At 48.2% G+C, this 13,599-nt stretch overlaps 1 protein-coding gene across 1 annotated transcript in view; it reads left to right on the top strand.

Annotated features, from left to right (window-relative positions):
• The window catches only part of MMP24 (matrix metallopeptidase 24 (membrane-inserted)), a 45,842-nt gene extending 37,639 nt beyond the window's left edge, over positions 1-8,203 (top strand). The window contains exons 6-9 of the mRNA XM_009071364.1: positions 2,730-2,944; positions 4,762-4,900; positions 5,834-6,100; positions 7,792-8,203. Of these exons, the coding sequence (XP_009069612.1) occupies positions 2,730-2,944; positions 4,762-4,900; positions 5,834-6,100; positions 7,792-8,129 (959 nt within the window). The 3' untranslated portion in view covers positions 8,130-8,203. The remainder of the gene's footprint in view (positions 1-2,729; positions 2,945-4,761; positions 4,901-5,833; positions 6,101-7,791) is intronic.
• Positions 8,204-13,599: the final 5,396 nt, after the last annotated feature.

Raw genomic sequence — 13,599 nt, 5'->3', positions numbered from 1 at the left:
GCTCTGAACATTGCCAGGGCTGGGGCAGCCACAGCCTCCCTGGGCAACCTGGGACAGTGTCTCACCACCCTCACAGGGAAAACTTCTGCCTAATATCTAATCTAATCTAAGATTATCTCTTATCTAATATCTAATCTAATCACTCCTAGCTCCATGAGCTTTCCAGCCTGTGCCAGCTGGTGTTCTCTGTTGGGGAGATGCCTTTGCACAGCCCATGTACTTCACACCACTGGGAGGTCCTGTGGCTGTGTGAGCAAATAATGTCTGTGGCTGCTAGCAAGAAGAGCAGTAGCACATCTGGAAATCCAGCAGTATGTAGGGATGGTGCTCAGTAAATAGGATGCTGAGGCCTTGACATCCACTTTGAATACCTTTTGGGGAAGGGGCTGTTTTTGTGGGTTAGCTCTTGCTGTGCCCTGTGGTGCCTCTTTGCAGCTGCAGCATCTTGGATGTGCTCCAGAAATGCATCTTCAAGTACAGTGTGGTCCAAAAAGGATGTATTTACTGAAGTTGATTGTGACTCAAAGCACAGCAATTGCAAAGGATGGAGCATTTCTCCAAAAGTACCTCCTGAGCAGCACTGCAGCACTGCTGTGGATGCACCAGCACGGCCTGGCTGAGGAGGGTTCCAGCCCTGGTGCTCCTGGCACTGGTGATGCCTGGAGCTTTGCTGTACCCCATCTGGCAAAGATCCACAGTTCACTAGCAGTGCCATTGTCAGAGTTTGGGAGTTTTATGGTCTGTGAAGTTACTGACTGGGCAGTGAACAGCTAAGAATGGAGGGGAAATACACAGTATAATGTGGACAGATTTCCAAATGTAATAGTCAGCAGACAACCCTCGTCTAAAGGATTTCTGGGAGCAATATCTGAGGTCCAGAATAAAAGGCAAGAAAAATATTTGCTAATAAAAATTGCATATGGCACAAAATATCACTTTCTGAGGACAAATCACCTTTAAGAAATATGATTCATTTGGAAAGCTTTAGAGAAGAGGTGTAAGCCTCAAGATCTTAACATCAAAGGCCATTGCAACAACAGACTGAAGCAACTGGTCTATTCAGCTCATTAATGAGCTTTTTTTAGGAGGAGAATTATTTGAGGAGAATTTTAAAGCATCCCCATCAAGATCTGTCATTGATTAAAATACACTAGAGATAAGAAAGAAAACACTGAATCTAAAGCTCCACAAACTCAGGCAATGGGTAAGACACAGACTTTAACCAGAAGCTGCTGTGCATTATAGAGGATTCTCTATGCTTGAAATCTGGAAGATGGACTGTGCTTGCCTCAGAAACACTTTGTTCACCACAGGACTCAAAGGTGGAAGTTTCTGGCCTAGTACTGCAGGACTGTATCATCCAAGTGGTACTTTCTGAATATAATATTCATGAAACCTGCATGAGATCCTTTCTGTTACATCCTTATTAACAGTGAACAGAAAGGCTTCCTCTGATGCCCTTTGTCACTAGCTGTGGTGATTTTCTCCAACCCAGTCACCCTTCCAGGACATTGGAACCCTTTGAGATGTAATATTTAAGAGCTAAGTTGCCATGAGGACTTGGGCACCTAACCATCATTTCAGGCAGCATAGATCAAAACGCTGATGTGCAAAAGTCCACTTTCTAACCCCACAGGTGCATGGTCTCTACAGGTACTTCAGCCTTTCCCTATAAATCCCTTCTCTGGCTGTGGGCAATCACTCACCTCAGGGTAACTGCTCCAGGCTGTGAGGATGAGCCTCGTTCAGGGCAAGTGTGGAGTGACCCCAGCTGTGGTGAACTCCCAAACAGGGACCCTGAAGCAGCCCCCATTCTGCCCACAGGTGGGGTCTGTCCTGCAGACTCTGCTCAGAATGAGATTGAAACCACAATCCTTGCAAATAAACAATCCTCAGATATAAAACTCACCAAAATCTCGTTTTTAGTAGCCTTCTGCTTATAGCCATATTCACTTGTGACCTTCTCTGAGAAGCAACAAGAAATTTGTGATGCTCTGAATGAGAATTGGTCCAGACTTTATCACTAACTGCTAGTGAAATTGTCCTGTGGCAGAGGTTGCTTAAGAACAGAGCTCTGCTCTCTTCTAACTCACCTGTATTCCTCTAGCTCTGTACAGTCCTGCAACCTGGTCAGATCCCAGAGCTGAGCTGGGGAAGGATGGAAAGGAGAGGTGTGCTGGGGGGACATCGTTTGGATGAGAGCATGGGCCCTTGTCACAGCTGTTCATCAGGGAGTGCTGAAAGCACAGATTGTGACTGAATTGTAATATCCCAATTGCTTTCTAATTTCTCTACTCCCTGCAGTTCCCCTTAGAGTGTAGCAGTGGCTTGCACACCCTTTTTCCTGCTTTTGCTTTGGGTTTTGGGGTGGGTTTTTTGTTGCCTTTTTTATGGTCTACTAAACATTTCTATTCAAGGGTTATCACCTTTCATTTCAGTTGGGAACATGACTTGCTGTGGCTCCTCCTTCTTTCTAGCTCCAGCCTCCTTGGGAAGACCTGCAAAAACATTCTGGCTCTTCAGCTCTTATCACTCATCTGTTCTGGGACATCTTTCACCCGTGGATGCACCTTGTTCTGCTCCCCATTTCTAGGGAATGAGCCCTGCACCAGGAGTATGTAAATCCCTGGGAATGCTATCCATCCAGCCTGGTGTCTTTTAAAGCCTACAGGGGAAGCTGTGAAAAGCCAAACATCCACTTTGCTGAACATGTTCTTTTTCACTTCTAGGTCCTCCTATTGAGCCCCTGGAGCCAACCAGGCCTTTACCAACTCTTCCTGTTCGCAGAATTCACTCCACTTCAGAAAGAAAACATGAGAGACAGCCACGACCTCCCAGTCCTCCTCTGGGTGACAGGCCAGGTCTTCCTGGCTCCAAGCCAAACATCTGTGATGGCAACTTTAACACCGTGGCTCTCTTTAGAGGAGAGATGTTTGTTTTCAAGGTATTAGTAATTCCCTCTTACCCAGGAGTCTTCTCTTAATTTTGTTGCTGGAAAAGGTTAATAGGAGTATTTTGGTAGTGAGACTTGTAATGGCTGTGAAAATAGCTCTGTTCCTCTGAGGCTGATGAATAAGCAATATTAGAAGGAAATGTTAGCAAATTGGCTCTGTAATATGGAAGCAGTGCTTGGTGGCATTCACAAAATGCCCAGGCAGCCTGTGCTCCACAGTGGGAACTGTGTGTATTGGCAGAGAATTCAGACACCATCAAGCCCGAGAAGAGCCAGGAAGCAATATCGTGATTAATCTTAAAATCCTAGAGTGGTTTGGGTGGGAAGGGATGTTAAGGATCTCATTCCACCCCCTGCCATGGGCAGGGACACTTTTCTCTAGCCCAGGTTGCTCCAAGCCCCATCCAAGCTGGCGTGGAGCACTTCCAGGGATGGGGCGGGCACAGCTGCTCTGGACAACAAGCCTCACTGTCTCAGAGGTGACATGCATGGAACCAGGGCTTCAGAAGCATTCAGCCTACCTGAAGCTCCTGAGGAGTTTGAGTCAAGCTTGCTCGTTAACTGCAGCAAAGAGGTTTTGCTCAATAACCTGTTAGAGTGCCTTGAATCCATTGTCCCATTCCCAGAACACCAGTAGCTTTCATTCTGCCATTGGGTGTGAATGTGGAGAGGGATAGATTGAAGGTCATTGAATGGACAAAGTGCATCATTTGCAGAAGATTCCTGAACTGAAATGAGTTGAAAGCTGGGACATCACCTGGGAGAAGTCTCACAGGTTCTGTCCTGCTTGTGCTCATCCCTGATGACTTTGACTGATCTCATTTCTAGAGGGAGATTGTGCCTTTAGACCTCATGTGCTTCACAGAGTCACCAGGTAATGTTAAGCCTGTCTGACTCTCCTGAGGTTTGAGACTTGAGCCCAGACTGTACTAGGACACCTCAGTGACAAGACACACAGAGGTGACAATGCTTATAACTGTGGACTTACTTCCCCATGCTCCTTTTCCCTCTCCTTCTGTCCACTCTTTTTCACAGCACCAGCAATCAACTTCTCACTCTTTGATCTGCCATCTTACCTCACTGGAGACAGTGTTGGACTGGGTTGGAGCTAGCTGTCACCTGAAGCAGGAGTTGTGTCTGTAGTGGTGACAGGGCCTAGGCAGGGATTAGCAACGCTGGATGCTGCTCTGCCTGCAAGATAAAAATACTCAGTCTGAAGACGCTTCTGGTGTGGCAGCAGGACCAGGGCAGTGCCCATCTCCCTGGACTGGGCACTGGGGAGGTCACAGCTCAGTGCTGTGCTCAGCTTTGGGCACTCACTGCCCAAAGGCCATTGAGGCACTGGAGCGAGTCCAGCCAAGGGCAGCGAGGGCAGGAAAGGGTTAGAGCACATGGGGAAGGGCTGAGGGAGTTGGGTTTGGTTAGCCTGGAGAAGAGGCTCTGACAGGGGTGACCTCATGGCTCTCTGTGACTCCCTGACAGGGGTTGGAGAGAGGTGTGGGAATGTCTCTCCTGCCATGGCTGCAGGGAGAGGACTAGAGGGAATTTCCTTGACCTGGGACAGGACAGAGTCAGAGATGTTAGGGAAATGTTTTCCCTGTTAGGGTGTTCAGGCACTGGAATATGGAATTTCCCAGGGAGGTGGTGGAGTCACCATCCCTGGAGGTGTTTAAGATGTGTCTGGATGTGGTGCTGGAGGATATGGTTTAGGGGTGACAGCAGTGACAGGTTAATGGTTGGACTTGATGATCTCGGAGGTCTCTTCCAGCCTTGATGGTTCAATGATTCCATGATTGTGGTTCCCTCAGGATCGCTGGTTCTGGCGGCTGCGCAACAACAGGGTGCAGGAAGGCTATCCCATGCAGATTGAGCAGTTCTGGAAGGGGCTCCCTGCCAAGATCGATGCAGCCTACGAGCGCTCTGATGGCAAATTTGTGTTCTTCAAAGGTACAGTACAGTTCAGTGCAAGACAACCACTCCTGCCTCACCCCACACACTTGTGTGGCATGAAGGTGGTGGAAACAGGTGCACTGCACCCTTGTTCTTTTCCAAGGGTCACTTCAAGCAGCCACTCATCCCTAAAATATGGAGTGGGCTGTCCTTGCCCGGAGAATGTTTGTATAGAGCTAATATCCATTAGGGGAAGTTGGCTTTCAGGTGATACCAGGAAGCATCTCTGGTTTCCCAGGGAGTGTCAGGCTCCTGCCTATCTCCCTGAACACCTTTTAGCAGGGCATTGGAGCCTGTCCAGGCACAGGGTGCTCACAAACTACATTTCTGGACAGTTGCCTTCTAAAGAGGCAAAATGACTAGTCGACTTTCGCTCCTTGCACTGTGACAGTGTCTGACCAGGATCCTGTAACCTGAGAGCAAGCTGTGAGCAAGGATGAGTGGCTGGAAAGCATCATCATGGCCCATATGAAACCACAGTACTTTGAACTGGTGTCTGCAGCTTCAGGACTTTAACCCAATTGTATTAAATCTTGAGAAAGCTCAGGGAAAGGCAGCAGAAATGCCCGAAAAGTTTTGGGCTGACCTCCTGCAAGGAACACAGCTCAGCTTGAGTGAAGGACAGCAGATAGGGGATGAGAGAAGCCTTGGAAGTCATGAATGGGATGAGAAGGTAAATAGGAAAGGGTTGCTCAATAGCTCTTCTGCAAGAGCTGAGGAGCAGCAAATGAAATCAGGTTTCAGGTTCAAAATGGAGTGAAGGAGCAGCCTTTTCACAGGATACAGTGAAGCCTGGAAGTCCTCATGATGCTGTGCTTCAGTGTAGCTCACTGTTGATACCAATTCAACATGTTACGGTTCATTGGTTATACTGATTCGACTGCTAACCAGGCAAATCTGTTTGTTGTTTGTGTCCCCACTCCTCTCCAGGAGACAAGTACTGGGTCTTTAAGGAGGTGACAGCTGAGCCAGGCTACCCCCACAGCCTGGTGGAGCTGGGGAACTGCCTGCCCCGGGAGGGCATCGACACAGCTCTGCGCTGGGAGCCTGTGGGCAAGACCTACTTCTTCAAAGGGGACAGGTACTGGAGGTACAACGAGGACAAGAGAGCAACTGACCCAGGATACCCAAAGCCCATCACTGTGTGGAGAGGCATCCCTCAGGCTCCTCAGGGAGCTTTCATCAGCAAGGAGGGCTGTAAGTATCTGCAGTCATGACACCTGTTTGAGCAGCAAAAACTTCTCTGCCCTGGATGTTGAGCAGGTGGATGTGGGGTGTTCTGAAGGTATCCTGGTGCAGGAATAAAGTGTGGGAAGCCCTGGGTGACCCTGAGCCCTGTGAGCAGCAGGAGGCTGACCTGACCCTCATCCCAACCCACACACCTCCTAAACTATGATACTAATAATAAATACTTCTACTGCTAAATAATAATACCACTAGTAAATAATAATAAAAAGCCAATAATATAATAATATAAATATAATAAATACTAATACTAATGCTAAACTATGATATTACTATCATAGTATACCAGCTCTGGGGGAAATGGGACATTTTCTGCCACAACAGCCCCTACCCAAGTTTTCCTGTGCCCTGGTTGTGAGGATGCTGTGACATTTTCCTCCTAAGTTCTACCTGTAACTAGCTCAGTATCACTGTTAAAGGCTCTGACATGTCTGTCCATTAGCCTTGAAATTAGCCATGCTCTGAGCAGGAGGATGCACCTCCAGAGGCTCCTTCGAACACTTTTCTCTCTCTGATTTGAAGGTTTGTTCCTCTTCTTCCAGTTAGAGAATGAGCTAACAGAAAGGGCTTGTGCCATTGAGGCTGTTTCAGTCTGGGGCCGTGGTGTGAGGGCAGGGCTGTAGAGCTGGGCAGGGCTGGGGGATAGCACAAGAGACCCAGTGCTTTCACCACAGCTCCTTTCTCCTTTTCTCTTGATTTTTTTTTCTAATCACTTCAAAGTCCTTAGGAAAGCAATCACTGAGGGGGAGGAGGTACTTCAGACAACACTTAGAATAGAGTATCACCATTTTAGTAGCAGCACCACAGCACACGTAGCAGCAAAAGTACTGGAAATGGATCTTAAAGAGAAAAAATTTAGCTCAGCAATTCAATGGTGAAGAAAAAGACACATTTTAGGAATTATTATGAAAGGAATATAAAACAAAAGAGGAAACCTATTCTGCCATAAATCCATAATGCACCCACATATAAAATACTGCACAACTTTGTTACCTTTTCATCAGAACAGTCCTAAAATAATAGAAAAGACACAGAAAAGACCAAGGTGATGAGACACATGAGGAAACAGTAGTTATGTTCGGGATGAAATGAGGAGGAAGAGGATGGAGAGGTAAAATCATGAGTGATAGCAAGCAGTACCAGTAGTAGTGCCCCTTAACAAAGGGCAAATCTGGATTCTGTGGCCAAAAGGACTTGGTTATAGTGATTATAGCTATAGATTATAGATTATAGTGATATAGTTACTCAGCATCTGCTCCCTCAGACTGGGTGAGCAGAAACCTGCAGGGTTCTCCCAAACTGTCGCACTGAGGCACACTCTGCAGGTGATGTGAACTGCCTGGTAATGATAAGCACACATTTTGAGATGCTTTAGTGAAAAATAACTCCTTGCACAGCACTTCCTTTAGAGTTAGTAGGGGTTGTTAATTCCCTACTGGTCTTGGCCACGGGGAATGGTGTTCCATGGGCAACGCTGAACACACAAGTCAGGGTTATGGCTTCTCCTTTAAATCCCAGCTCAACTCACTTTCCAGTGTTCTGGGAATGCCCTAGCCAAATGTGTTTTACTGACCCCCTGCAGCTGCTCAGGCTCCCTGCAGGGCCTCACCCAAGCACAGCTCATATTCTCTGTTTTCTCCTAGTTTACACTTACTTCTACAAAGGGAAGGAGTACTGGAAGTTTGATAACCAGAGGCTGAGTGTGGAGCCAGGCTACCCCAGGTCCATCCTGAAGGACTGGATGGGCTGTAACCAGAAGGACGTTGAACGGAGCAAGGACCGGCGCCTCCCGCACGACGACGTGGACATCATGGTGACAATCAACGATGTGCCTAGCACTGTCAATGCCATTGCAGTGGTCATCCCCTGCATCCTGTCCCTGTGTATCCTTGTCTTGGTATACACAATCTTCCAGTTTAAAAACAAAGAGGTGCAGCAAAATGTTGTGTACTACAAAAGACCTGTTCAGGAATGGGTATGACACAGCCTGCTGCACGTTGCACTGCATTGAGCTGATGAGGACTATGGACACACAAAAATGAGGAAAAAAAATGCATTGAAAAGCCTACCAAACAGAACTACTTCAGTGACCTACAAGTTTTGGACAGCCTGGGACCGAAATAAGCAGGAAAACTGGAAAAAAATCCAGGCAGGCATTGCAGTGTGGAGCCTCTTTCCTTCATCCTGCCTCGGTCGCCTGTCAGTCACGGTGCCATCCACAGGTTCACCTTGCCAGCACCAGAGTCTTCGAGACAGGTTTCAACTGATCTGGGAAACTTCCTTTGGTTCCCTGCACCAGTGCTCCTTGTTAAACCCAGCATTCTCCAGTGTAGCTAAACCACCTCTGAACAGAACCATTTTTTAATAGCTGTCTCATGAATGAATTAAGATCATGAAATCTATGAACAGGAAACATTCAGCGTCATAATCAGAAGACATTCTGATGCTGAACCATTCTAAAAGATCTTAGTTTATTACAAAATCCAGGGATCTACCTGGACGTGATTTTCCAATACCTGCTGGTCAGATGTTTTGTACATTCATAACTAATCAACTCTGCCACTCAGCACAGTGCACAAGGAACCACTGAGCACTCAAAGAGGTACCAGAGTGCGGAGCAGAAGCTCAAGAAGCACCAAACCAGACACCTTGGCAACATCAAGCCCTAGACTGGGACAATCTGAAGACAACAAAGTACTTAGGTCGAAAAAAAAAAATAAATCATGAGAATACCTGTTTTTGTTTTGGGAGCCACTCATGAGAGAAATATTTCAATGTTATACAAGTTGGTTTCAGCTCCCAATAGCAAGAACCAATGAACCGATGGTTACTGAAACCCCAGAAGTGTGTATAGATGTAAACTGCACTCTGCCCCTGTTAGGATGCTGGGAAAAGATGAGTTGTTGTTCTGTGGCATGTGTAACTAGATTGTGGAATTTGTCCCTTGGGTTTTGGGAGAATGGAAATGTTTATTTGGAGTGAGGTCGTTGTTATATTTTGCTGGAATAGTCGAGGTGCAGTAAGAATTAGGCCTGTTTATACAACTCAGTCCAAGCCCTGTAGATGTTCCAAACATTGTATGCCTTCAAAATTTGGGGTTTTCTTTGTTTTGTTTTTGTTTTGCTCACTTCTTCACAGGCAAATATTTGGCAAGGACCAAAGGAAGCATGCCACACAGTAGTGTGAGTTCATCACTAGCCACATCTGACAGAGCCATAAAAATCGGGTAAAGGCTAGAGAAGTACCTTAACTTTCAGCTAGTGACTTTCCACAAGACTCCTCCTACAACAGTTAGCTTCTGCTTGTCCCTCTTAGAGTTTGAGTGGTTCAGGATGTTGTGTCCTAACCACAAACTTAGTCCATGTTGATGCTGATATTTCTCCCATGTTGAATAGGAGTGGAAGAAGAGTCTCTTGCAGGGGAAGTCCAGCCCTGCACAGAAGTGCCATCCATGTCAGCATAGGAACTGCTTTGCACGCTCACCATGAGGAACAGGTGATGAGCCTGAGCCCTCTGCCTATAACTGAATTGTATTCAGTGCAATCAAAGTGCAATGCACAGAATGTCCAGTTAGTATAGAAAAAGTACAGCTTTATAATGTCAGCTCTGAGAAAAAAACCCAAGGAAACAAACATGCTCAAATTACTTCTAATGATGATGAGGAATGAAGCAACAGAGATTGTTAGCAGTATGGATTTCCAACCAATGCTCAAATGGTGAAGCAGGATAGACACATAGATCTGTCTGGTGAAGCCTTCTAGGACTGCATAATGCGTGGTACAGACTGTCTTTTGTCCTCCATAACTAATTTCCATAGCCAAGCTGTTTATTGTGTTGAAACATAAACTATTACCAACCTTTTACAAAGTAAGTGAGAAGTTAGTAGATGCCAAACTTCAAGTTGTAGTGACAAACGTGCTAACGTCTCGTGATGGGTGAAGGAGTGCAAAAAGGACCAAATGAAATTGGAACTAACAATCAGACACCCCCACAGCTACTCCATGTTGCTCTGTGTACTAGAGGTGTGGTAGGACACACCCCACGGACGCCACATGGCACCTGGCTCTCATCTGTACCTTCTCTGCCATCTCGCTGGGACTGGGACAGCCCAAACCTCTGAGCAACTTCAACAGCCATCATTAAAAACAAACAGATTTACAACTGACAGCAATGTCTGGCTTTGGTTATGTTTTTGTTCACATCATCACAGAATATACAGAGCTGGAAGGGACCCACAAGGATCATCCAGTCCAACTCCTGCCCTGCCCAGGACACCCCAACAATGCACCCTGTGCCTGAGAGCATTGGCCAAACACTCCTTGAGCTCTGTCAGGCTTGGGGCTGTGACCACTGCCCTGGGGAGCTGTTCCAGTGTCCAGACATCTCTGGGGGAAGAACCTTCTTGTAACATCCAGCCTAACCCTCCCCTGACACAGCTCCAGCTGTTCCCTTGGGTCCTGTCACTGCTCACAGAGAGCAGAGATCAGTGCTGCTCCTGCACTTCCTTTCATGAGGAAGTTGTATACAGTGATGAGGTCACCTCACCCCTCAGTCTCCTCTTCTCCAGCTGAACAAAGGTAGGAAGGATGCCTCCTGCCCAAAGGTAGATTTTTGGCCTGTGCAAGGAACAAGCTGTCTAGGCTGGGGCTGCAGCAAGCAGAGCTGTTCTCAGACAACTCTGTGTGTCCTGGGGAGCCAGGCTCCACTGCGGTGAGACAAGCTGCTGCCTGGGCTGCCAAGGGCCAAACTGCTGCTGCAGGAATCCACAGAAATAGCTCTGGTGCCTTTTCTGCCTGCTCTGTACCTGGAGCAGATGTAGCACATTTGAGCTTTTCAGGGGCATGAGGTATTTGTGAAGGTGTTTACAGAATCATTTATGGTGGAAAAGGCCTCTGAGATCATTGACCCAACCTCTGACCCACCTCCATCTTGTCAACTAGACCAGATCACTAAGTGCCACACCCTTGAACTGCTCTAGGGATGATGACTCTACCACCTCCCTGGCCAGCTCCTTCCAATGCCTGACAGCCCTTTCCTTGAAGAAATTCCTACTGATGTCCAACCTGAACCTCCTCTGGTACAGCCTGAGGCTGTTTCCTCTTGTCCTGTCCCTTGTTCTGTAAGCAATAAGGTCCCTCCTGTCTCCTTTTCTCCAGGCTGAGCCCCCACAGCTTCCTCAACTGCTCCAGACCCTTCCCCAGCTTCATTCTCTTCTCTGGACACATTCCACATGCTCAATGTCTGTCTTGCCGTGAGGGCCCAGAACTGGAGGGGCCTCACCTGTGGCAGGGGCAGAGGGGACAGTCACTGCCCTGGGCCTATGGCCACACTATTGCTGACACAAGCCAATGCCATTGGCCTCTTGCACAGCAGGGCACATCTGGGCTCATGTCCAGCCACTGTCATCAGCACCCCCAGGGCCTTCTCCAGCCTTCCAGCCATTCTGCCCCAGCCTGGAGTGTTCCACAGGCTTGGTGTAACCTGAGGGCAGGACCTGGCACTTGGCCTGGTTGTTGGCCTTGGCCCATTGATCCAGCCTGTCCCAATAACCACCAGTATGGTTCCAGTCACCCCCTGTATGATCCCAGTAGGGTCCCAGCATGGGCCCCTCTGGTCCCAGTATGATTCCAGTTGGCCTGTGCATGGTTCCAGTCACTCCCAGTTGCTACCAGCATGATATCAGTTGCTCACAGCCACTCCCAGTCACCTTCAGTGTGTGCCAGTATGATCCCAGTCACCTCCAGCATGATCCCAGTTGCCCACAACATGGATTCAATTGCCCCCAACAGGGTCCCAGTCACTCCCAGGATGATTCCAGTCTTCACAATGGTCCCAGTCACTCCTAGTCGCCTCCAGTATAGACCCAGTCTCTCAGCATGATCCCAGACACTTTGTCTTTAGGGAAATGTCCCAGTCACTGGGCTGGGGGAGGTGGGTGAGAACTGCCTCTGCTGTTATAGGTGGTGTTGCCACAGGGGCTGGGTGAGGGGGTGAGCCCCTGACCCACTTCCCCCCAGTCCAACCCCATTCACACCACTGTCATCTCCCTTTTGCTAAGCTCACAGCTAGGCAGTCCTGGGGTGATGTGAATCGGGGCAAAAACATCAGTGCCTCAATATTCTCACCCCCAAGCTCCTTGATGGGATCCTGTTATGTTGCAGAAGCACAGGGCCTGGGCAGGGAGGGATGAACTCACCCTGCAGTGAAAGCTCTTCATGGACAGGTGGCTGTGTTCCATCTCATGTCCAGAAACACAGCACCAGGACATACTGTCCCCACAGGAGAGCAGGAACAATACCACTAATTCAGCTCTCATGCCACGAGCAAGAGGCTGTTGTAGGTGTGTTCCTGGCACAGCCCCTCCATGGCCCTCGCACAGGGTGACCTGAGGGCAGCTGTTGTGGCCTGGAGGGTGCGCAGTCAGCTCCACTCACTGCACCACCCCCAACAGCCTGTTTGGTTTTCCTCCAGTTTTTGACCCTTTCATGGTCATCAAGGTTGGAGGAGACCTCTAAGATCATCGAGTCAAACCATCAACCTGTCACTGCTGTCACCCCTAAATCATATCCTCCAGCGCCAGGTCCAGACACCTCTTAAACACCTCCAGAGCTGGTGACTCCACCACTTCCCTGGGCAATTCCCTATCCCATTGCCTAGACACCCTAACGGGGAAACGTTTTTCCCTAATATCTAATCTGAATCTCTTTTCTGAGATCTCCCATCTCACACCAGGAGGCCTCTGGCTTTAAAAAGACCTCTGGGAAAGATCTTGCCAAAAGCTTTTAGCCATTAAAGCACACCACAGCAGCCACAGCTACTCACCTCATGACCTCCTCACTGCACCTTGCATTGTGAGACATTCATTCCCCCTCAAAACCTCTGGACAACTCTTCTCCATCCTGTCACATTCATCCCAGCACTTGATTCCTGCCCTTCTCATCATTTCAGCTATTCTTCCAGCACAGCTTTAGCTCCTCAGAGCATTTCTGCAACCCTTTGTAGCACCTGAAGTCATGTAGTGCCTTCCACTGCCTGATGGCAAAGGTGCCAGGTGGCTTTATTGGCCATTCCTTAAACACCTCCTGGTGGCATCACACTGGAGCATTCTGTGCCATCTTTGAGACTGAAGCACATCAAAAGGGTTAGGCAGGTGCTACCCTGAGGCTGTGTGATGCCAAGGGCCTGTCACCCACACCCCTTCATCTGGGCTGCCGTTTGCCCTTGCTGTGTCACGCTCAGTCTCATCCTCCGCACTGCACGTGTGGGAGAGGCTCTCAGGGGAAGCAATGGGCAACAGCACGAGAGTCTCACTCCTCCTTTCCTTGGCTTCTTTTTGAATTTTTAGTATACAGAACACCCAAAATATGTATTTGCAAAAGAACAACCACTGTGCAATACTTACATCTCACCTACACACAGTGCTCAGGATAAAGATGCACTGTGGTTTTACA

Source organism: Acanthisitta chloris, unplaced genomic scaffold, assembly GCF_000695815.1.
Source record: "Acanthisitta chloris isolate BGI_N310 unplaced genomic scaffold, ASM69581v1 scaffold13503, whole genome shotgun sequence".
Lineage (NCBI taxonomy): Eukaryota > Metazoa > Chordata > Aves > Passeriformes > Acanthisittidae > Acanthisitta > Acanthisitta chloris.
The sequence above is the reverse complement of the archived record's forward strand: the minus strand, read 5'-3'. Positions and strand labels throughout refer to the sequence as shown.